At 45.4% G+C, this 24,639-nt stretch overlaps 1 protein-coding gene across 1 annotated transcript in view; it reads right to left on the minus strand.

Moving 5' to 3' along the window:
• The window catches only part of LRP11 (LDL receptor related protein 11), a 78,431-nt gene extending 54,827 nt beyond the window's left edge, over positions 1 to 23,604 (minus strand). Inside the window, exon 1 of the mRNA XM_082250008.1 lies at positions 22,599 to 23,604. Coding sequence (XP_082106134.1) covers positions 22,599 to 23,286 — 688 coding nt within the window. The 5' untranslated portion in view covers positions 23,287 to 23,604. The remainder of the gene's footprint in view (positions 1 to 22,598) is intronic.
• Between the last annotated feature and the right edge of the window lie 1,035 nt (positions 23,605 to 24,639).

Consider the following 24,639-nt stretch of genomic DNA (forward strand, 5'->3'; position numbering starts at 1 on the left):
TCTCTGTTCTTACACCAGTAGCCACATCCAATCACAGTTAGAAGCACGCCCCTAGGGACACACTTAACCCCTTCCTCTCAAAAAAAGTTAACCCCTTCACTGCCAGTGTCATTTTTACAGTAACAGTACATATGTATAGCACTGATTACTGTAGTAATGTCACTGGTACCCCCAAAAGTGTCAAAAATGTCAGTCAAGGGTCCGATCTGTCCGCCGCAATGTCGCAGTCCCGCAAAAAAAATCGCAGATCGCTGCCATTACTCGTTAAAAAAAAAACCAACAAAAATGTTTCCCTTTGTTAGTAAACGCAATAACTTTTTCACAAACCAATCAAAATACGCTTTTTGCGATTTTTTTTAACCAAACATATGTAGCATAAAAGAAATTGGCCTAAAATGTTAAAAAAATTTGATTTTTACATTTTTTTGGGGGGGAATTTCATATAAAAAAATGTGAAAAATATTGTTATTTTTGCAAAATTGACGCTATTTTTTTGTTTATAGCGCATGATCAAAAAATCGCCCAGGTGATCAAATACCACCAAAAGAAAGCTCTGTTTGTGGGAAAAAAAGGACGTCAAATTCGTTTAGGTACAGCGTTGCAGGACCGTGCAATTGTCCGTTAAAGTCACGCAGTGCCGAATCGCAAAATAGGCCCTGGTCAGGAAGGGGGTAAAATCTTCCGGGGCTTAAGTGGTTAATGGACAACAAGTTTACTTGCTGCATAATACTGTATATCCCAATGCCATTTTAACAAGATAATCAATGATATTCACTTAAAGCGGTTGTTACCCCAACATTTCATATTCCTGATATGTGCCTGCTGTACCATGTACTTGTATGAGAAAATATCCTGTTCTCTTTGTATTGCTTCCTTTGTGTGAAATCTCTGGTTTTCCTGTCTGTGCCTCTGCTTTCCTATTAAAAAAAACTGACCACGCTAAGCAGGAGAACACATCGGGGTCAGTTCTCTAGCTATGCTGGGAGCTCAGTGTGCTCTCCTCCAATGATCAGACTTGTCCTGACACACCCCCTCTGCACAGCCATTTACTGGGAAGCTCAGTGTACTGCTACTTCTCTTCCCCCCAGCTCATATGCAGCTGAGAACAGAGAAAATAGAGGGAGTGTGATCACTTATAAAAATGGGAAAAAGGTATTTCAATGCAAAAATGTTTTGCCTTTCATTTTTATTTTCAACTGAATGGGTTGTTTTACAAGGTGATCGTTTACAACCACTTTAACATGTCAGTGTACATGAGCAGTTATTTACTCAAATATAATTGTCCAGAACCTGTCTGCAAAATTCAGTGCTGATACAGGGGAAAGTATATATGAACATTATTATTGTAAGGTGCTGAAGGGGCGCAGTCAATGAAGCCCAGCCCAAACATGCAGTAGGGACCAAACACATGCAGCTTTGTCATTGCACATTTGGTCCCGTGTTGCTATTTTCCTCATAATTCCACAGATGTAGCCTCCTTTACTGGTTCAGTAATTAACACCTTAGCATTCATCTAAGGCATTTAGGAAATCCTGAAAATATTCGCTGTAAAGAAAATCAAAGACAGGAGTTGAAAAGCAATGAAATCTGATGTTTTTGTTTGTATATGTATTTTTTAAAAAACTATGGGATAGAGGCTTACTATTTACATCTTTTCTTTCTACCTGCTTTGTAATATAGGGTCACCTATTGCCACTTACAGCTGCTCAGTAGTCTATATTCTAGTTTTAATAAGCGCAGAGCTTCTAAGATAGCATCTACCTGACTAAACATTAAACAGCTGTCCCTTGGCAATCTATTAAGGTAGCTAGGAGTTTTTTGTCTCTAAGTAATTGTAATCAATATATGTGGACATCTAAAATAGGAAACAACTTCGCTAGTCCAAAAAGTAAAAAAGCAGCAACCTCAAGTGTGACCGACACCCCTTATTTTATTACTATATGTGGACATCTCTCTTCTTTCCCAGCTTTAGGTGAACCTAAAGTGCTACATAAAGTGATCTCTGTGATGTTCTGGGTTCTGCTAGAGTCGTTTCCCCTATGCACACAGACCACAGGGATTGCTCATTTGCCAGCACTGGCATTTAGAGAATGTCTTGCATTTTTTCAATGAATACAAGGTGTTCTCTGAATGAAGGTAGATCGTAATATCATCCACCCCTTCTTTCCAACTCAGTAATCTTCTCAATGAGGGCACACACCATAGCAAAAATGTATTTAAAAAAAAAAAAGTGGAAGGGTTAAAACCTCTATCTGGTTTATATTGCTTTCTGTGCATCTCCTGTGTGCTTACCAGAACAGTAATGGGGGTCAATTCTCTCCAACAGGGACAAAGATGGTAATAAAGAACTGACACATAACATAATGCATATGCATATCCGCTCTAACCAAAACTTAAACTACTGCTCATTAGGCCTCTTTCACACTGGGCGCACTCTATGTCCATTTTCATCCGACTCCGATAGAGAACAATGGGTGATCTGATCGAGTCCGCCTGAAAAAAACGGACAGGCAGACCCGATCGGTCATTTAGGGGCCAAAAATGTTAACCATTTGGTTCTTTTTTTTTAGCTTTTCAGCTCATACTTTTCCAGTTTTAGCATTAATATCACCTAATCTCTTTCAATCTGTCATGCTACCCATACCACTGGTTTTCACTGTTTTGTAGCATTATGCTGGCTACAAAATATCTTGCATCCAAAACACTTTTGGGTGTAAGTGCCCATTCACACTACCACGACTTGTCAGGCGACTGGTCAGCCTGACAAGTCGCGGCCCATGCAATGCTACGGGAACCGTTCTAATAAGAGCGACTCAAGTCGCTCCGACTTAGAAAATAGTTCCTGTACTACTTTGGGGGGACATCGGAGCGACTTGCATTGACATTCATTATATGAAGTCCGTGCAAGTCGCGCCGAAGTGGCGGTGCACGCGACTTTACAGGTCGCCCCCGAAGTTGTGCCGCGGTAGTGTGAACCGGCACTTAGATACCCAGACCCTACTGCATGCTGTGATTTCATTTGTCAGTGTCCTGTAGTTACAAAGGGGCTGATAAAAGGAACCTCAGCACAAAGAGGGGGGCCACACTCCCTGAAGTGTTGGATGCAAATGATTTTTTAGCCAGCATAGCTCTGTAAGACCCCTTTCACACAAGAGAACTGTTTATCTGTTTTTCATCCATCAGTTTAAGGATGAAACATGGACATCAATGCATCTCTATGGAAAAATGGATATAAACGGATGAACTTTTATTTACATCAGTTTACATCCAAATCTGTCCAACATCTGTTTCCAAGCCCTATTTTTGTTCCGTTAAAAAGCGGAACGGATGAAAAATGGATGTAAACGGATAAACGATCAGTTTTTGCATTGGTAGTGGATGTAAAAGAAACTGATGAGAAACTGATGTAAACTTCATCCGTTTTTTTTCTTTAAAAAGAAAGTGACTGAACTGATGAAATGAACGGATCACATGTGTGAAAGGGGCCTAAGATGGCAAAAGTATTGATCCTTTGCCATACAGAAAGTCCTTTTTAACAACTTTATAAACTAGTGACGTATTTAACACCTTTAGCAACATTTATTATATATTAATAAATTGTACCTCCCCTTTTTCCAAGCATTCATAAAAACCCTTTCAATTGTTCCCCCGCTTCCCCTATAGGAGTATAAGCACTTACTAAAGTGACACTGAATATGCTACTACTTATACTTAAAGTACATAGTCTTTCCAATTCAAATAAAAATCAAGTTACAGTGTGTTTAATTCTCTTCCTCACATATTGCTACAAATATATTCATTTTATGTACATTACAAAAAAATGCAGTTACCAGAATGTATTACATTACTACATTTCCATCTTGCGTCATAAAGAGCTAGTATTGCTATGCTATTACTTAAAGTGGAACTTTGGTCAGAAAATGAAGTCCTGCTAGTTCACTTCAGGCTGGCCTGTTTGCAGGTATAGCTATGTAAAACATTAAAAATAAGTGTCTATACTGTTTAAAATCCAGTTATACACTGTCTTACCCTGCTCTGCACATGTTCAGTTGCTCCATATTTTTCAGAACTGTGCTGAAAATGTAGAGGCTAATCTGCTGAAAGCCTAAAGATTTACTGCTGTTCAGGGGTTCTGGGCTTCAGCAAACCAACAGCCTCCAGCAAGAAGAAAAAGGAGCAATACTTGAGGCAATTTATATCACATGCTAATTTTAGTAGCATAATTATTAAAGCAGAGTTCCAGTCCCCCAACTCATTTTTTTTTTAAACATTGCCCGTAATTGAGTCTACTTTAACCACTTGCCGACCGCTCACATGGAGCGTACTGTGGCAAAGTGGCTCGTTCCCGTCCAGCGACGTAGACCTACGTCGCTGGACTCCTCCCCCTGTAGGCGGCACTCGCGCGCCGCCTGAGGCGCGCTCCCGCTGTTTTCATTCACAGCGGGAGTCGGGCCAGGGGAGGAGCAGCGGCGATCGTCGCGGGAATCTAGTGAGGAGATCCGCCCGCCTGTGTAAACAGAGCAGGCGGATCTCCATAGTGACAGGGAGTGACAGATCGGAGTGTTCAGCATAGCTGGACATCCGATCTGTCCTTCTGTCACTCAGTCACCTCCCCCCCCACACGTCAGTAAGCACCAGGCATACATTAACCCCTCCCTCTCCAATAAAATTAACCCCTTCCCTGCCAGTGTCATTTTTGCAGTAACAGTGCATATTTATAGCACTGATTACTGCAGTAATGTCACTGGTACCCCCAAAAGTGTCAAAAATGTCAGTCAAGGGTCCGATCTGCCCGCCAAAATGACAGAAATCTTTCCCTTTGTTAGTAAACACAATAACTTTTGCGCAAACCAATCAAAATACGCTTATTGCGATTTTTTTTACCAAACATAGGTAGCAGAAAACAAATTGGCCAAAAATTTTAAAAAAAATTGATTTTTACATTTTTTTGGGGGGGAATTTCATATAAAAAAATGTTAAAAAAATTGTTATTTTTTCAAAATAAACGCTCTTTTTTTGTTTATAGCGCAAAAAGTAAAAATCGCACAGGTGATCAAATACCACCAAAAGAAAGCTCTGTTTGTGGGAAAAAAAGGACGTAAATTTCGTTTGGGTACGGCATCGCACGACCGCGCAATTGTCAGTTAAAGTCGCACAGCGCCGAATCGCAAAAAGTGGCCTGGACGGAAGACAGCAAAATCCTCCGGTGGTCAAGTGGTTAAATGCAACATTTAGATAATGACATTAATGTGGTCTTTTTATTTTACGTTTAAATCGTTGAACCCTGCCTGCTTTCGGGGACCAGGTTAGGTTTAATCTCTGCCGAGGGCATCTGAAGCTCTCTTGTCTTCATTTACGGGATTTGATGTAGCTGGCTACCCAAAATGCACCTCCCGATCTCGCGACTGCGCAGGTATGACACCGCGCGACGCTCTTTTACCCAGACACGTTGCCATCAGCAGAAGTTCCCCCTCATCATTTAGAGTCAATCAAATTGCGTGAGATTTCAGTATTAAATAATTCTCATGGACTCCTGGGATAGATGACACAGATATCCCAGGAGTCCATGGGAGACGCCTAGTTACGCCATCGTCTAGGTAGCCAGAGCCAGAAGTGCTCCAGAAAATTAGGGAAAAAAGGTATTTAGCAAAAAAAAATAAAAATTGCCATTTTAAATAGAAATAAGGATGGGCATTGGATTGATTATAAATTAAAACAATGGGTGGAATTTTGCTTTAATGTGAAATGTAAGTTCCTTGCTAAAGAACATTATTTTTTATCAAATTGTTGTAGGTGAGGTTCATTTTTTTTTGTTTTGTTTTTTTGCCATCTGTGTCTAATTGGGGAGATTTCTCTTTAGTTCCTGTACCATATCCATAACAGGAAGTAGAAGAAAATCCCTCTGGAGTGAGGGGAATCCCTGTCATCAGCACTAGTGTCCTTATTAGAAGATTTTCTGTTCTGGTGATCACCCAAAATGTGCCATTTTCTTTCACTTTTGGTGATAGTGGTCGCCAAGACAAATAGAGAGACAGCAATAAACCTCACCAGTTCTTTAAGTCCACTCTATTTAAAACAAAACAAAAGTTTTGTCTTCAGTTATAAGTTTATAATTCCTTTTTCAAACAAGTGCAAATTCAGTAAAATCCTGCTTATTTTCCTTTTACGTATGGCCTTTTCCTTGTTTGATATAGATCATTGGTCCACCTACTTTTTCAGGATGGAGTTGATATAGCCACATGGCCAACCACCATCTTGGAGGATCAGGTTATCCATTTTCACTTGTGTGAGGCCTTTCAGGGACACAGGTGGTCCTATTGATAACTATGTTAGGCCTTGTTCACATGGGGCAATCAGATCAATGCCCCATGCAGGACCGTCGCTTTAGGTTTTCTGTGCATCCCCATTCCGGCGCTTCATTGTTGTCTCCTGGGACACAGCGGTTATACGGATACAGCCGCAGTGTCCCAATATAACATGCAAGCGCGGGTCCCTGAACACAAACAGGGTAAGTTCGGAGTCTACACCCCCATGGCATATTGGGACACATCGGCCGTGTCCATGCAGCTGCATTCCCCAATAGACAATGAGACTAAGGTCCCTTTCACACATGCGCACCATTTGTCCATTTTTCATCCATCAGTTGACAGATGAAAAATGGACATCGATGCATCTCAATGGAAAAACGAATATAAATGGATGATCATCCATTAACATCTGCTTCCGTCAACATCCATTTTATGGAACAGATCAAAGCCCTATTTTTCCTCCATTAAAAAAAAACAGATGTAAACAGACAAATGGTCAGTTTTTGCATGAAAAAATGACTCCAGGATTCTAGTGGTTAACCATTTCTTGACCGGAAGATTTTTCCAAATTAATGACCAGGCCATTTTTTGCGATTCAGCACTGCGATACTTTAACGGACAATTGCACATCGTACGACGCTGTGCCTAAAAAAATAAAGATTTCTATTGGTGGTATTTGTTCACCTGTGCAATTTTTATTGTTTGCGCTATAAACAAAAAAAGAGCAAAAATTCTGGAAAATAAAAAAACAATTTTTTTCACGTTCTGATATATAACATTCCCCCCCCCCCCCCCCCCAAAAAATGTAAAAATCTAATTTTTGTCATCATTTTAGGCCAATTTGTATTCTGCTACATTTTTTTTGGTAAAAAAAAAAAAAGCCCCAACAAGCGTATACAATATTGCATCTACAAACTAGGGGAAAGATTTATGTAATTTTTATTTTTTTTAACTAGTAATGGCGGCGATCAGCGATTTTTAGCGGGAATGTGACATTGTGACGGACAGATTGGACCCCTTAACTAACATTTTTAGGGGGACCAGTGACATTACTACAGTAATCAGTGCTAAAAATATGCACTGTTACTGTAATAATGACACTGGCAGGGAAGGGGTTAACCAAGGGGCGATCAAAGGGTTAAATGTGTGCCTAGGGGGTGTTTTCTAACTGTGAGGGGGATGGGCTTGTGGAATCAACACAGAGACCTGTGATCCTAAATAGGAGGAACACAGGCGCTTCGTACTGATTCCTGAGAGAACAATAGTCTGCTGTGTTTACAACAGCAGACCGCCGTTCTCTCTCCACGGGGAGCGATCGCGGGTGCCCGGCGGCAATCGCAGCTGCCAGCCCTGTGAATCAGCATCCCTGCTGGCGAATAGGGGCGCGCGTGCCCCCAGGTGCGCTCCCACGGATCGCTGTACAGGTACAACGATTCGCGCAGCCGAGCCAGCCTGCTGCAGTATATATGCAGCGGGCAATCGGCAAGTGGTTAAGGACCCTAGCAAGAGGATGTGAAAAACGGATGAAAAACAGATGAAAAACAGATAAAAAAACTGATGACAAACTGATGGCAAACTGATGGCAAGCTTCATCCGATCTTTCTTTGAAAAAACGTGACTGAACTGATGAAACAAATGGTCCGCGTGTGTGAAAGGGGCCTTAAGCACATGGAAGCACGCAACACCAGCAATGGCAAAATAAATGAATACAGAATAATCCTATATAAAAGCGGAAGCTGCTTTTTAGTCCTAGTACAGAGACCAAAAAAAGACTGGAGAACTGTTTTGTGCTTTTTCAGCAAAATACTGTAAGCATATTGAAAACATATTTATGTTATGCTTTGGTGTGCATATAATACAGTGGTGTAATGTGTATGGGGTATGTTACCATCTGCTATGCCATCTGGAATTTCCGGCATATCCTGGCACTATCAATAATTAACTTAGAGCTAGGGAGATCTTCCTTTGCCTATGTTTCCTGCTTTTTCTGTGTCAGGTAAGTACTTTCACAAGAAATTATTTTCTAAAAAGATCTATTAAACTACAGTGGGGAAAATAAATATTTGATCCCATGTATATTTAGAAAGTTTGCCCACTTACAAAGAAATGAAGGGTCTATATTTTTATCAAAGGTGTATTTTAAAAGATAGAGACAGAATATCAACCAAAAATCTAGAAAAGACGCGTGATACAAATGTTATAAATGTAATTTGCAGTTCAGGGAGTAAAATAAGTATTTGATCCCCAACCAACCAACAATAATTCTGGCTCCTACAGGCTGGCTACAGTATGCGCTCATGTGGTACACAGATTAGTTCTGTCAATGTAGGAAGGTGCTCCTAATGACAACTCGTTATGTGTAATAAAGACACATGTCCACAAAATCTCTTTTTTCCATTCACACCTCACCATCATGGGCAAGACCAAAGATCTGTCAAAGGACGTCAGGGACAAGATTGTAGACCTGCACAAGGCTGGAATGGGCTACAAGACCATCAGCATGAAGCTTGGTAAGAAGAAGACAACTGTTTGAGTGATTTTTGGCAAATGGAAGAAATACAAAATAACCATCAACTACCCTCAAGCTGGAGCTCCATGCAGTATTTCACCTCATGGGGTAAGGATGATCATAAGAAAAGTGAGGAATCAGTCCAGAACTACACAGGAGGAGCTTGTAAATAACCTCAAAGCAGTTGGGACCACAGTCACCAAATAAACCATTGGTAACACAATACGCCACCATGGAATAAAATCCTGTAGTGCCCACAAGGTCCCCCTCCTTCAAGAAGGCACATATACAGGCCTGTCTGAAGTTTGCCACTAAACCTAAAAAGGTTGGGAGAAAGTGCTGTGGTCAGATGACACCAAAATTGAGCTCTTTGGCATTAACTGGACTTGCTGTATTTGGAGGAAGAAAAATGGTGACTATGATCCTAAGAACACCGTCCCTACAGTCAAGCCTTGAGGGGGAAACATGATGCTTTGGGGCTGTTTCTCTACTAAAGGTACAGGCTGACTTTTCTATACTGAGGGGCCAATTGATTGGGCCATGTATTGAAAAACCTTGGAAGAGAACTTTCTTCCTTTAGCCAGAACACTGAAGATGGGTCCTAGATGGGTCTTCCAGCAGGACAATGACCCAAAACATACCCCCAAGGTAACAAAGGAGTGGCCCAAGAAGAAGCACATTAAGGTCATAGAGTAGCCTAGACAGTCTCTAGACCTTAATCCTATAGAAAGTTTATGGAGAGAGCTGAAACTTTGAATTGCCAAGTGACAGCCAAGAAACTTTAAGGATTTAGAGAGGATCTGTATAGAAGAGTGGACCAAAATCCCTCCTGAGATGTGTGCAAACCTGGTCACCAACTACAAGAAACGCCGCACCTCGGTACTTGACAACAAGGGTTTCTCCACCAAATACTAAGTTGTGTTTTGCTTGGGGATGAAATACTTATTTTACTGACTGAACTGCAACTCAGTTTATAACATTTGTATCATGTGTTTTTTCTGGATTTTTGGTTGATATTCTGACTCTGTCATTTAAAATACACCTATGATACAAATTATAGACCCTTCATTTCTTAGTAAGTGGGCAAACTTACAAAATCTGCAGGGGATCAAATAATTATTTTCCCTACTGTATATGGAGCATATTTATAAAGCAGTAAATGTGACAATTACCTGTCACTGTAGGTAACTCAATCAGTCGAATTTAAAACACAGGCACCATGTCACATTCACTGCTTTATAAATACACCAATATGTGTTCAAAGCAAGAGTTCCAGGATTTACTCCTGTATATGCCAAGTTTACACAAACATGGCATATTCCTTGCATGCAGCTGTTCCTTATTATGGTTGGCTGTATGCTGCAGTAGTTTCCCCCCAGTGCACAGAAATACACCCACAAATTTTTGGCTGTGCATACGTGTTAAAGTCAATAAAATCAGCCCAAAAGCCATGTAGCTAGGAGTTTCAGGAGGAACTCCCTGGTCAGCGCAGTAGTCAGCACAGTTATGCAATCGTGCTGACCAATGAGAAGCATTTCTTTCTTCTGGGACACCTTACTGAAAGAATCCTCAGATGTGCTTCTCATTGGTAAGCATTGTTACATGATTGTGCTGATTAGTGAGCACTTGCAATTACGAGCATTGTGATGGATACTCACTGTATTGTGCTGTATGGACCATTAGACCGGCAACACAGGGCATTACCAGGGTTATGTGCAGTGGGGGTTAGTTCACTTATTACTTACCCTTGAAGCTAAAAAAACACTGAGGGTTTTATCCTGCATTAAACCCCTTCCACTGAACGTACAGTGGGTACGGAAAGTATTCAGACCCCCTTAAATTTTTCACTCTTTGTTATATTGCAGCCATTTGCTAAAATCATTTAAGTTAATTCTTCTTCCTCATGAATGTACACATAGCACCCCTTACTGACAGAAAAACACAGAATTGTTGACATTGTTGCAGATTTATTAAAAAAGAAAAACTGAAATATCACATGGTCCTAAGTATTCAGACCCTTTGCTCAGTATTTAGTAGAAGCCCCCTTTTGATCTAATACAGCCAGGAGTCTTTTTGGGAAAGATGCCACAAGTCTTTCACACCTGGATTTGGGGATCCTCTGCCATTCCTCCTTGCAGATCCTCTCCAGTTCTGTCAGGTTGGATGGTAAACGTTGGTGGACAGCCATTTTTAGGTCTCTCCAGAGATGCTCAATTGGGTTTAAGTCAGGGCTCTGGCTGGGCCATTCAAGAACAGTCACGGAGTTGTTGTGAAGCCACTCCTTCGTTATTTTAGCTGTGTGCTTAGGGTCATTGTCTTGTTGGAAGGTAAACCTTCGGCCCAGTCTGAGGTCCAGAGCACTCTGGAGAAGGTTTTTGTCCAGGATATCTCTGAACTTGGCCGCATTCATCTTTCCCTCAATTGCAACCAGTCGTCCTGTCCCTGCAGCTGAAAAACACCCCCACAGCATGATGCTGCCACCACCATGCTTCACTGTTGGGACTGTATTGGACAGGTGATGAGCAGTGCCTGGTTTTCTCCACACATACCGCTTAGAATTAAGGCCAAAAGGTTCTATTTTGGTCTCATCAGACCAGAGAATCTTATTTCTCACCATCTTGGAGTCCTTCAGGTGTTTTTTAGCAAACTCCATGCGGGCTTTCATGTGTCTTACACTGAGAAGAGGCTTCCGTCGAGCCACTCTGCCATAAAGCCCCGACTGGTGGACGGCTGCAGTGATGGTTGACTTTCTACAACTTTCTCCCATCTCCTGACTGCATCTCTGGAGCTCAGCCACAGTATATCTTTGGGTTCTTCTTTACCTCTCTCACCAAGGCTCTTCTCCTCCGATAGCTCAGTTTGGCCGGACGGCCAGCTCTAGGAAGGGTTCTGGTCATCCCAAACGTCTTCCATTTGAGGATTATGGAGGCCACTGTGCTCTTAGGAACCTTAAGTGCAGCAGAAATCTTTTTGTAACCTTGGCCAGATCTGTGCCTTGCCACAATTCTGTCTCTGAGCTCTTCAGGCAGTTCCTTTTGACCTCATGATTCTCATTTGCTCTGACATGCATTGTGATCTGGAAGGTCTTTTATAGACAGGTGTGTGGCTTTCCTAATCAAGTCCAATCAGTATAATCAAACACAGCTGGACTCAAATGAAGGTGGAGAACCATCTCAAGGATGATCAGAAGAAATGGAAAGCACCTGAGTTAAATATATGAGTGTCACAGCAAAGGGTCTGAATACTTAGGACCATGTAATATTTCAGTTTTTCTTTTTTAATAAATCTGCAACAATGTCAACAATTCTGTGTTTTTCTGTCAGTATGGGGTGCTATGTGTACATTCATGAGGAAGAAGAATGAACTTAAATGATTTTAGCAAATGGCTGCAATATAACAAAGAGTGAAAAATTTAAGGGGGTCTGAATACTTTCCGTACCCACTGTATATGCGCCTCACTAATGTGGGGTCACATGTGTGCGCACCTGTTTTTGTGCTGAAAGCACGCTGCACAGTGCACTCCCAGCACGGAGAGAAGAATGGAGCTGGAAGAACTGACTCTAGATTACCTGATCACAGTGATAGTCTATGATTGGCTATCACTGTGATCAGTAACTGTACAGCCCGCTTCGGTACTCTTTCTCCTCTTGAATGGAGAAAAAGTTACAGTAGGGGAATTTATCAAAACTGGAGCAGACAGAATCTAGGGAAGCTGTGCATGGTAACCAATTGGCTTCAATCTTTAGCTTGTTCAGTTAGGCTTTGAGAATGAAACCTAGAATCCGAATGGTTACCATGCACAGCTGCTCCAGACCCAAGTTTTCTTTATTGTATCTTTTTCTCCTTGCAAGAGGAGAAAATGTAAATGTGACAGTGTGAGGCCCTTCCGCTGCAGAAGTTGGATTGAAGAGAACACTGGATTTTCACGTATGCAGAAGGAAGGGCACCAGAATGTAAGTTCTGAGCACATAATATTGTTTTTTCATCTTTCTCAGGGTTTTTTAATTCCTGCATTAAAGTCTGGATTCTGGAGGCTTCGAAGAGCTTTGGGAGAGAAGAAGCCTCCAACTCAGTGTCTGGGTCTTGCAAGCTAAGTATGCAGGTGTGCACACCCATTATAATCTAGGCCCTGACAGCAGGTCAGAGTTCAACCCCAACCCAGGAGTCTGTGAGGCTGCATCCAGCATGTCTACACAGTGCAGGTATAGTCTGTGACAGAACAGATGGAGGCCCTAAGTCTGGAGATAGGTGAAAGAGCTGAGTATAAAGTGCAGGGGTTCCATGAGAGCACAATGGTGCTGTGTGAGATGGTCTGCAGGACCTTACCAAAGGCCTATGAAGACCTGAGCAACTGTACTGCGAAACAAAGCCTGGAGGCTTGATAACGTTTTCTTTCATGTTTGAAGCAATGGTGGAAACCTGTGTGCAGGCAACTTTTTCTTTCATTTTAAATAAATGTGGGTCACCAAACCTTGAAACATTTATTCTGGCATGGACTGAACTCCCTTGGATGCACTACACTTGAGTACCAACCCCCCAACATATCCCAAAACAAAAAAAGTTTGTGTAAAAAATAAAGATAATATTAATACAGTAGATCAGGGTTTGATCTGGATTAGGGTCAAATGCCAGTGTGTTCGTTTTTGGATTTAACTACTGCACTGTTTGGGCCTTGGTCATTAACCCCTTCATGATGGAGGGTAAAACAAATCCTAACACCTGAACACAATTGTGCAACTTTGACGTGTTAACAGAGCTCAAATCATAGCAATTACTTTGTGTATCCCGGTGGATTATATCTTGTTTTTTTTTCTAGGACAAATTGGGCTTTCTTTTGATGGTAAATGGTCCAACATAGTAAAAAAATATTATTTAGCTGTATTTTTATTTCTACTATCATAACCTACCACCAAAGAAAAACCCAAAATGAATTCCCCCTGCTCCTGACAATCACAGCGATACCACACATGTTTGTTTTTTATCCTAACTATAAGGCCTCATGCACACTGGACGTTTTTACAGCTGCTGTTAGCAGCGTCAGACGTTTTTTTTTGCAGCTGCAGAACGCCCATCCATGTTATTCTATGGCCTCATGCACACATAGAGCTTTTAGGAGCTCCAAGTGGCATAGGCGTTTTACAGCTCCAAAAAAAACCCAGGAACTGTGGGTTCAGGAGCTCCAGCGTCAAGCTGCAAAAAACGTCTGACGCTGCTAAAGGCTCCATAAGGCTTCATAACGTTGCTTAACGTGCGTTAAGCCACGTTATACGTTTTTTTTCTTCCATTCAAAATCAATGGCTCCCTATGGGAGCCTATTGATTTGAATGGAAGTCACACCGCAGGTCGGATCAGGGTGATCCGACTTGCGGTGCGACCTGCACTGTGAGAATCTTGAGGGGGAACTCCACGCCAAAATGGGGAAAAAAACGGCGTGGGGTTCCCCCCCAGGTTCCAAACCAGGCCCTTCGGGTCTGGTATGGAATTTGAGGGTAGCCCCGCGCCGAAAAAACGGCGTGGGGTCCCCCCCAAAATCCATACCAGACTCTTATCCGAGCATGCAGTCCGGCATGCCAGGAAAGGGGAGGGGACGAGCGAGCGGCCCCACCCCCCCTGGATCATACCAGGCCACACACCCTCAACATGGGGGGGTGTGGGTGCTTTGGGGCAGGGGGGGCTCTGCACCCCGCACCTCAAAGCACCTTGCCCCCATGTTGATGAGGACAAGGGCCTCATCCCCACAACCCTGGCCGGTGGTTGTGGGGGTCTGCGGGCAGGGGGCTCATCGGAATCTGGAAGCCCCCTTTAACAAGGGGGCCCCCCCAGATCCCGGACCCCCTCCCTATGTGAATGGGTATGGGGTACACTGTACCCCTACTCATTCACCCCATAAAATGCAGTGTATGGAAATAACGACAGGAGACGTTTTGGAAAATTTATTAAAAATCTTCATCCGGCTCTTGTCCTCTCCGGGGGTCTTCTGCTGTCTTCTCCTCTCCGAGGGTCTTCTGCTCTTTTGCTGTCCGCCCTTCTTGTCTTCTCCTCTCCGAGGGTCTTCTGCTGTCCGCCCTTCTGCTGTCCAATCTTCTTGTCTTCTCCTCTCCGGTCTTCTGCTCTTTTGCTGTCGGCTGTCGGCTGTCCTTCTTCCTCCGGTCCTCCTCCGACGACGTCTCCAGCGATTATGCCGGCCTCTGGTCTCCGCAGCTTATTATATAGCCATTAGGGGCGTGGCCGCCAGATGACGTCATCGGGAGACCACGCCCCCTCGTGTCACAGATGACGTCATCTGTGACACGAGGGGGCGTGGTCTCCTGATGACGTCATCTGGCGGCCACGCCCCTAATGGCTATATAATAAGCTGCGGAGACCAGAGGCCGGCATAATCGCTGGAGACGTCGTCGGAGGAGGACCGGAGGAAGAAGGACAGCCGACAGCCGACAGCAAAAGAGCAGAAGACCGGAGAGGAGAAGACAAGAAGATTGGACAGCAGAAGGGCGGACAGCAGAAGACCCTCGGAGAGGAGAAGACAAGAAGGGCGGACAGCAAAAGAGCAGAAGACCCTCGGAGAGGAGAAGACAGCAGAAGACCCCCGAAGAGGACAAGAGCCGGATGAAGATTTTTAATAAATTTTCCAAAACGTCTCCTGTCGTTATTTCCATACACTGCATTTTATGGGGTGAATGAGTAGGGGTACAGTGTACCCCATACCCATTCACATAGGGAGGGGGTCCGGGATCTGGGGGGGCCCCCTTGTTAAAGGGGGCTTCCAGATTCCGATGAGCCCCCTGCCCGCAGACCCCCACAACCACCGGCCAGGGTTGTGGGGATGAGGCCCTTGTCCTCATCAACATGGGGGCAAGGTGCTTTGAGGTGCGGGGTGCAGAGCCCCCCCTGCCCCAAAGCACCCACACCCCCCCCATGTTGAGGGCGTGTTGCCTGGTATGATCCAGGGGGGGTGGGGCCGCTCGCTCGTCCCCTCCCCTTTCCTGGCATGCCGGACTGCATGCTCGGATAAGGGTCTGGTATGGATTTTGGGGGGACCCCACGCCATTTTTTCGGCGCGGGGCTACCCTCAAATTCCATACCAGACCCGAAGGGCCTGGTTTGGAACCTGGGGGGGAACCCCACGCCGTTTTTTTTCCCCATTTTGGCGTGGAGTTCCCCCTCAAGATTCTCACAGTGCAGGTCGCACCGCAAGTCGGATCACCTTGATCCGACCTGCGGTGTGACTTCCATTCAAATCAATAGGCTCCCATAGGGAACCATTGATTTTGAATGGAGGCAAAAAAAAACGCTGCTAACAGCTACTGTGGCCAAACGTGCAATAACGCTAGTAGAAAAAGCTACTGAAAGCACGTTTTTACAGCTGCTGTTTCCCGGCGTTATGTAAACAGCTTTGGAGCACGTTTTTATGACGCCCTGTGTGCATGGAGCCTAACACACAGACACATTCTAATGTAAAACATTTTTTTTTTAAATAAAAATCTTACCTAAAATATATTAACCTCGACATTTGAACCCAGTCATTGACTCGGGCCTTGATCCCGGGACATTTGGAGGAGAGGTGTGTACCTTGGACATTAGGGGGAGAAGTGTGTACCTTGGATGTTATGAGGAGAGGTGTGTACCCCGGACATTACTAGAAGAGGTGTGTACCCCGGACATTAGGAGGTGAGATGTGTACCCCGGACATTAGGAGGAGAGGTGTGTACCTCGGACATTAGGAGGAGAGGTGTGTACCTCGGACATTAGGAGGAGAGGTGTGTACCCCGGACATTAGGAGGAGAGGTGTGTACCTCGGACATTAGGAGGAGAGGTGTGTACCTCGGACATTAGGAGGAGAGGTGTGTACCCCGGACATTAGGAGGAGAGGTGTGTACCTCGGACATTAGGGGGAGAAGTGTGTACCCCCGGACATTACAAGAAGAGGTGTGCAACCCGGACATTACTAGAAGAGGTGTGTACCCCGGACATTAGGAGGAGAGGTGTGTACCCCGGACATTAGGAGGAGAGGTGTGTACCTCGGACATTAGGAGGAGAGGTGTGTACCTCGGACATTAGGAGGAGAGGTGTGTACCCCGGACATTAGGAGGAGAGGTGTGTACCCCGGACATTAGGAGGAGAGGTGTGTACCTCGGACATTAGGAGGAGAGGTGTGTACCTCGGACATTAGGAGGAGAGGTGTGTACCTCGGACATTAGGAGGAGAGGTGTGTACCCCGGACATTAGGAGGAGAGGTGTGTACCCCGGACATTAGGAGGAGAGGTGTGTACCCCCGGACATTACGAGGAGAGGTGTGTACCCCCGGACATTAGGAGGAGAGGTGTGTACCCCGGACATTAGGAGGAGAGGTGTGTACCCCCGGACATTACGAGGAGAGGTGTGTACCCCCGGACATTAGGAGGAGAGATGTGTACCCCCGGACATTAGGAGGAGAGATGTGTACCCCCGGACATTACAAGAAGAGGTGTGCAACCCGGACATTACTAGAAGAGGTGTGTACCCCGGACATTAGGAGGAGAGGTGTGTACCTCGGACATTAGGAGGAGAGGTGTGTACCTCGGACATTAGGAGGAGAGGTGTGTACCCCGGACATTAGGAGGAGAGGTGTGTACCCCGGACATTAGGAGGAGAGGTGTGTACCTCGGACATTAGAAGGAGAGGTGTGTACCTCGGACATTAGGAGGAGAGGTGTGTACCCCGGACATTAGGAGGAGAGGTGTGTACCCCGGACATTAGGAGGAGAGGTGTGTACCCCCGGACATTACGAGGAGAGGTGTGTACCCCCGGACATTAGGAGGAGAGATGTGTACCCCCGGACATTAGGAGGAGAGATGTGTACCCCCGGACATTAGGAGGAGAGATGTGTACCCCCGGACATTACAAGAAGAGGTGTGCAACCCGGACATTACTAGAAGAGGTGTGTACCCCGGACATTAGGAGGAGAGGTGTGTACCCCAGACATTACGAGGAGAGGTGTGTACCCCCGGACATTACGAGGAGAGGTGTGCAACCCGGACATTACTAGAAGAGGTGTGTACCCCGGACATTAGGAGGAGAGGTGTGTACCCCAGACATTACGAGGAGAGGTGTGTACCCCCGGACATTACGGGGAGAGGTGTGTACCCCCGGACATTACGAGGAGAGGTGTGTACCCCGGACATTACGAGGAGAGGTGTGTACCCCCGGACATTACGAGGAGAGGTGTGTACCCCAGACATTAGGAGGAGAGGTGTGTACCCCGGACATTATGAGAAGAGGAGTGTAACCTGGACATTAGGAGAAGAGGTGTGTACCTTGGACATTAGAAGGAGAGGTGTGTACCTTGGACGTTATGAGGAGAGGTGTGTACCCCCGGACATTACGAGAAGAGGTGTGTACCCCGGACATTAGAAGGAGAGGTGTGTACCCCGGACATTAGGAGGAGAAGGGGAGAGGTAAGTGATTTGAGGAGAGGTAAGAGATGAGAGGAGAGGTAAGTGATATGAGGAGAGGTAAGAGATGAGAGGAGAGGTAAGTGATATGAGGAGAGGTGAGTGATACGAGGAGAGGTAAGTGTTATGAGGAGAGGTAAGTGATGCAGTTACCCTGTGTCTGAGGAGAAGCTCTGGGTGGAATCCAGGTGACATTCCTTGCAGTGAGGGTGTAACTGCTGTAGTCTCTATAAAGAGAGGTGATAGTGATATGAGGAGAGGTGTGAGTGATATGAGGAGAGATGATAGTGATATGAGGAGAGGTAAGTGATGCAGTTACCCAGTGTCTGAGGAGAAGCTCTGGGAGGAGTCCAGGTGACATTCCTAGCAGTGAGGGTGTAGCTGTTGTAGTCTCTATGAGAGGAGAAGTGAGTGATATGAGGGGAGGTGTGAGTGATATGAGGAGAGGTAAGTGATAGGAGAGGTAAGTAATGCAGTTACCCTGGGTCTGAGAAGAATCTCTAGGTGGAGTCCAGGTGACATTCCTAGCAGTGAGGGTGTAGCTGCTGTAGTCTCTATGAGAGGAGAAGTGAGTGATGTGAGGAGAGGTAAGTGATATGAGGAGAGGTAAGTGATATGAGGAGAGGTAAGTGATGCAGTTACCCTGTGTCTGAGAAGAAGCTCTAGGTGGAGTCCAGGTGACATTCCTAGCAGTGAGGGTGTAGCTGCTGTAGTCTCTATGAGGGGAGGTAAGTGATATGAGGGGAGGTAAGTGATGTGAGGGGAGGTAAGTAATGTGAGGGGAGGTAAGTGATATGAGGAGAGGTAAGTGATGCAGTTACCCTGTGTCTGAGAAGAAGCTCTAGGTGGAGTCCAGGTGACATTCCTAGCAGTGAGGGTGTAGCTGCTGTAGTCTCTATGAGGGGAGGTAAGTGATATGAGGAGAGGTGATAGTGATAAGAGGGGAGGTAAGTGAATTAAGGAGAAGTAAGTGTTATGAGGAGAGGTAAGTGATATGAGGAGAGGTAAGTGTTATGAGAAGAGGTAAGTGATATGAGGAGAGGTAAGTGATATGAGGAGAGGTAAGTGTTATGAGGAGAGGTAAGTGTTATGAGGAGAGGTAAGTGTTATGAGGAGAGGTAAGTGATATGAGGAGAGGTAAGTGATATGAGAAGAGGTAAGTGATATGAGGAGAGGTAAGTGTTATGAGGAGAGGTAAGTGTTATGAGGAGAGGTAAGTGATGTGAGGAGAGGTAAGTGATGTGAGGAGAGGTAAGTGATATGAGGGGAGGTAAGTGTTATGAGGAGAGGTAAGTGTTATGAGGAGAGGTAAGTGATATGAGGAGAGGTAAGTGATATGAGAAGAGGTAAGTGATATGAGGAGAGGTAAGTGTTATGAGGAGAGGTAAGTGATATGAGGAGAGGTAAGTGATGTGAGGAGAGGTAAGTGATGTGAGGAGAGGTAAGTGATATGAGGAGAGGTAAGTGATGTGAGGAGAGGTAAGTGATGTGAGGGGAGGTAAGTAATGTGAGGGGAGGTAAGTGATACGAGGAGAGAAGTGAGTGATATGAGGAGAGGTGTGAGTGATATGAGGAGAGGTAAGTGATGCAGTTACCCTGTGTCTGAGAAGAATCTCTAGGAGGAGTCCAGGTGACATTCCTAGCAGTGAGGGTGTAGCTGCTGTAGTCTCTATGAGGGGAGGTAAGTGATATGAGGAGAGGTAAGTGTTATGAGGAGAGGTAAGTGATATGAGGAGAGGTAAGTGATATGAGGAGAGGTAAGTGATATGAGGAGAGGTAAGTGATATGAGGAGAGGTAAGTGATGTGAGGAGAGGTAAGTGATATGAGGAGAGGTAAGTGATATGAGGAGAGGTAAGTGATGTGAGGAGAGGTAAGTGATATGAGGAGAGGTAAGTGATATGAGGAGAGGTAAGTGATATGAGGAGAGGTAAGTGATGCAGTTACCCTGTGTCTGAGAAGAATCTCTGTGTGGAGTCCAGGTGACATTCCTAGCAGTGAGGGTGTAGCTGCTGTAGTCTCTATGAGGGGAGGTGATAGTGATATGAGGAGAGGTAAGTAATGTGAGGAGAGAAGTGAGTGATATGAGGAGAGGTAAGTGATATGAGAGGTAAGTTATGCAGTTACCCTGTGTCTGAGAAGAAGCTCTAGGAGGAGTCCAGGTGACATTCCTAGCAGTGAGGGTGTAGCTGCTGTAGTCTCTATGAGGGGAGGTAAGTGATATGAGGAGAGGTAAGTGATATGAGGAGAGGTAAGTGATATGAGGAGAGGTAAGTGATATGAGAGGTAAGTGATGCAGTTACCCTGTGTCTGAGAAGAATCTCTGTGTGGAGTCCAGGTGACATTCCTAGCAGTGAGGGTGTAGCTGCTGTAGTCTCTATGAGGGGAGGTGATAGTGATATGAGGAGAGGTGTGAGTGATATGAGGAGAGGTAAGTGTTATGAGGAGAGGTAAGTGATGCAGTTACCCTGTATCTGAGAAGAAGCTCTAGGAGGAGTCCAGGTGACATTCCTAGCAGTGAGGGTGTAGCTGCTGTAGTCTCTATGAGGGGAGGTGATAGTGATATGAGGAGAGGTGTGAGTGATACGAGGAGAGGTAAGTGTTATGAGGAGAGGTAAGTGATGCAGTTACCCTGTATCTGAGAAGAAGCTCTAGGAGGAGTCCAGGTGACATTCCTAGCAGTGAGGGTGTAGCTGCTGTAGTCTCTATGAGGGGAGGTGATAGTGATATGAGGAGAGGTGTGAGTGATATGAGGAGAGGTAAGTGATATGAGGAGAGGTAAGTGATGCAGTTACCCTGTGTCTGAGAAGAATCTCTAGGAGGAGTCCAGGTGACATTCCTAGCAGTGAGGGTGTAGCTGCTGTAGTCTCTATGAGGGGAGGTAAGTGATATGAGGAGAGGTAAGTGTTATGAGGAGAGGTAAGTGATATGAGGAGAGGTAAGTGATATGAGGAGAGGTAAGTGATATGAGGAGAGGTAAGTGATATGAGGAGAGGTAAGTGATGTGAGGAGAGGTAAGTGATATGAGGAGAGGTAAGTGATATGAGGAGAGGTAAGTGATGTGAGGAGAGGTAAGTGATATGAGGAGAGGTAAGTGATATGAGGAGAGGTAAGTGATATGAGGAGAGGTAAGTGATGCAGTTACCCTGTGTCTGAGAAGAATCTCTGTGTGGAGTCCAGGTGACATTCCTAGCAGTGAGGGTGTAGCTGCTGTAGTCTCTATGAGGGGAGGTGATAGTGATATGAGGAGAGGTAAGTAATGTGAGGAGAGAAGTGAGTGATATGAGGAGAGGTAAGTGATATGAGAGGTAAGTTATGCAGTTACCCTGTGTCTGAGAAGAAGCTCTAGGAGGAGTCCAGGTGACATTCCTAGCAGTGAGGGTGTAGCTGCTGTAGTCTCTATGAGGGGAGGTAAGTGATATGAGGAGAGGTAAGTGATATGAGGAGAGGTAAGTGATATGAGGAGAGGTAAGTGATATGAGAGGTAAGTGATGCAGTTACCCTGTGTCTGAGAAGAATCTCTGTGTGGAGTCCAGGTGACATTCCTAGCAGTGAGGGTGTAGCTGCTGTAGTCTCTATGAGGGGAGGTGATAGTGATATGAGGAGAGGTGTGAGTGATATGAGGAGAGGTAAGTGTTATGAGGAGAGGTAAGTGATGCAGTTACCCTGTATCTGAGAAGAAGCTCTAGGAGGAGTCCAGGTGACATTCCTAGCAGTGAGGGTGTAGCTGCTGTAGTCTCTATGAGGGGAGGTGATAGTGATATGAGGAGAGGTGTGAGTGATATGAGGAGAGGTAAGTGTTATGAGGAGAGGTAAGTGATGCAGTTACCCTGTATCTGAGAAGAAGCTCTAGGAGGAGTCCAGGTGACATTCCTAGCAGTGAGGGTGTAGCTGCTGTAGTCTCTATGAGGGGAGGTGATAGTGATATGAGGAGAGGTGTGAGTGATACGAGGAGAGGTAAGTGTTATGAGGAGAGGTAAGTGATGCAGTTACCCTGTATCTGAGAAGAAGCTCTAGGAGGAGTCCAGGTGACATTCCTAGCAGTGAGGGTGTAGCTGCTGTAGTCTCTATGAGGGGAGGTGATAGTGATATGAGGAGAGGTAAGTAATGTGAGGAGAGAAGTGAGTGATATGAGGAGAGGTAAGTGATATGAGGAGAGGTAAGTGATGCAGTTACCCTGTGTCTGAGAAGAAGCTCTAGGAGGAGTCCAGGTGACATTCCTAGCAGTGAGGGTGTAGCTGCTGTAGTCTCTATGAGGGGAGGTAAGTGATATGAGGAGAGGTAAGTGATATGAGGAGAGGTAAGTGATATGAGGAGAGGTAAGTGATATGAGAGGTAAGTGATGCAGTTACCCTGTGTCTGAGAAGAATCTCTGTGTGGAGTCCAGGTGACATTCCTAGCAGTGAGGGTGTAGCTGCTGTAGTCTCTATGAGGAGAGAAGTGACAGACATTCCGCCCCCGGTGATTGCAGTTGAAGAGGAAGCAGCTGAGGCCCTTGGCTGACGTCTCCACCACGGCGGCCGTACAGCTCCGCTCCATACAGCACACCTCCAGACATTGCCTCCAGCTGTACACCTCCCCGGGAGCCTTCAGGAAGGTGGCCCCGGCCTCCAGGGAGTCCTTGGTACGGATAATATAGTCCTCTAGCTGGTTAAAGTTACACAGATCCTCCCCCACATCCCCGGCCGGCCGGACCGCCACTTCTTGGAGCTGCTGCTTCATGTTCTCCTCCTCGTCCTCTGTGCCTCCTCCGGCCTCCTCGCCATCCCGGCCATTACTGTGCCTGTGCCTGTCCTGCGCCCAGCCCTCCTCCTCCTCTTCCTCCTGTTTATGTCTCTGTTGTTGGAGCTGTTTGCGGAATTCTTCCAGCAGCTCCTCCACTCCTGAGATCTGCGATCGGAGATCAGTGAGCTGTGGGGCCGGAGAGTTCGGGGATACCCTCCTGCACCCCCCGATCTCACAGCACAGGAGCAGGCAGAAGCAGGAGATCAGAGGCCTGACTCCCAGCACCGGGCTCTGGTACCCAGGGAAGGGGTACATCGTGCTGCTCTGAGGGTGGAGATCGATCGGGGATTAGATCAGAGGTGCGGGGATCATTGTGTCCTGGGAAGAAAATGGTAGGGATCAGCCTGAGGCCATAGCATGGCTCCTGTCTGCTCACCCCGCCTCTCCTCCGTGTGGATCCTGTCTTCTCCTAGCAGGAGGATGGAGAGGAGAGGAGAGGAGGATCTGTCATACAAGGTGGAATCAGCACCCTGGACCAGTGACAGCTCCTAGATCACTCCCATCCCCCCTCCACACAATGACATCACACACTGGCACTCATCTGTTGCTTGTAGATAAAGATTAAACCACAGCTGCTATCCTGGAGTTCTTCCATCCTAGATACAGAAGAATGGACAATGCTGATGATACACTTATACAATATCTCACAAAAGTGAGAACACCCCTCACATGTTTGTAAATATTTTATTATATCTTTTCATGTGACAACATTGAAGAAATTACACTGCTACAATGTAAAATGGTGAGTATACAGCTTGTATAACAGTGTACATTTTCTGTCCCCCCAAAATAACTCAACACACAGCCATTAACCACTTGCCGACTGCCTAACGACGATTTACGTCGGCAGTCAGGTCTACGTCGCTAGCCTGTGAGGGTCTAGGGAGTGAGCGCGCGCCGCTGGAGGCTCGCTCACAGACCCCCCCCCGCGCGAGTGACCGGCGGACCCAATGTCCACCGGTCACTCGCGATCGTCGGTTACAGAGGGAGAAAGGCAGGCGGCTAATGTAAACAAAGCCGCCTGTCATTCTCCCCTGTGTAACAGCACAGATCATACGGTCCTGCTATGTAGGACCGTTGATCTGTGCTGTTACACACAAAGCCACATCCAATCACAGTTAGAAGCACGCCCCTAGGGACACACATAACCCCTACCTCTCCAATAAAGTTAACCCCTTCACTGCCAGTGTAATTTTTACAGTAACGGTGCATATGTATAGCACTGATTACTGTGGTAATGTCACTGGTACCCCCAAAAGTGTCAAAAATGTCAGTCAAGGGTCCGATCTGTCCGCCGCAATGTCGCAGTCCCGCAAAAAAAAATCGCAGATCGCCGCCATTACTCGTTAAAAAAAAAAACAATAAAAATGACAAAAATCTTTCCCTTAGTTAATAAACGCAATAACTTTTGCGCAAACCAATCAAAATACGCTTTTTGCGATTTATTTTTTTACCAAACATATGTAGCATAAAACAAATTGGCCTAAAATGTTAAAAAAAAATGTATTTTTACATTTTTTTGGGGAGGGGGATTGCACATAAAAAAAATGTTATTTTTGCAAAATTGTCGCTCTTTTTTTGTTTATAGCGCATGATCAATAAACCGCA

Source organism: Pelophylax lessonae (assembly GCF_965119305.1).
Source record: "Pelophylax lessonae genome assembly, chromosome: 3".
Lineage (NCBI taxonomy): Eukaryota > Metazoa > Chordata > Amphibia > Anura > Ranidae > Pelophylax > Pelophylax lessonae.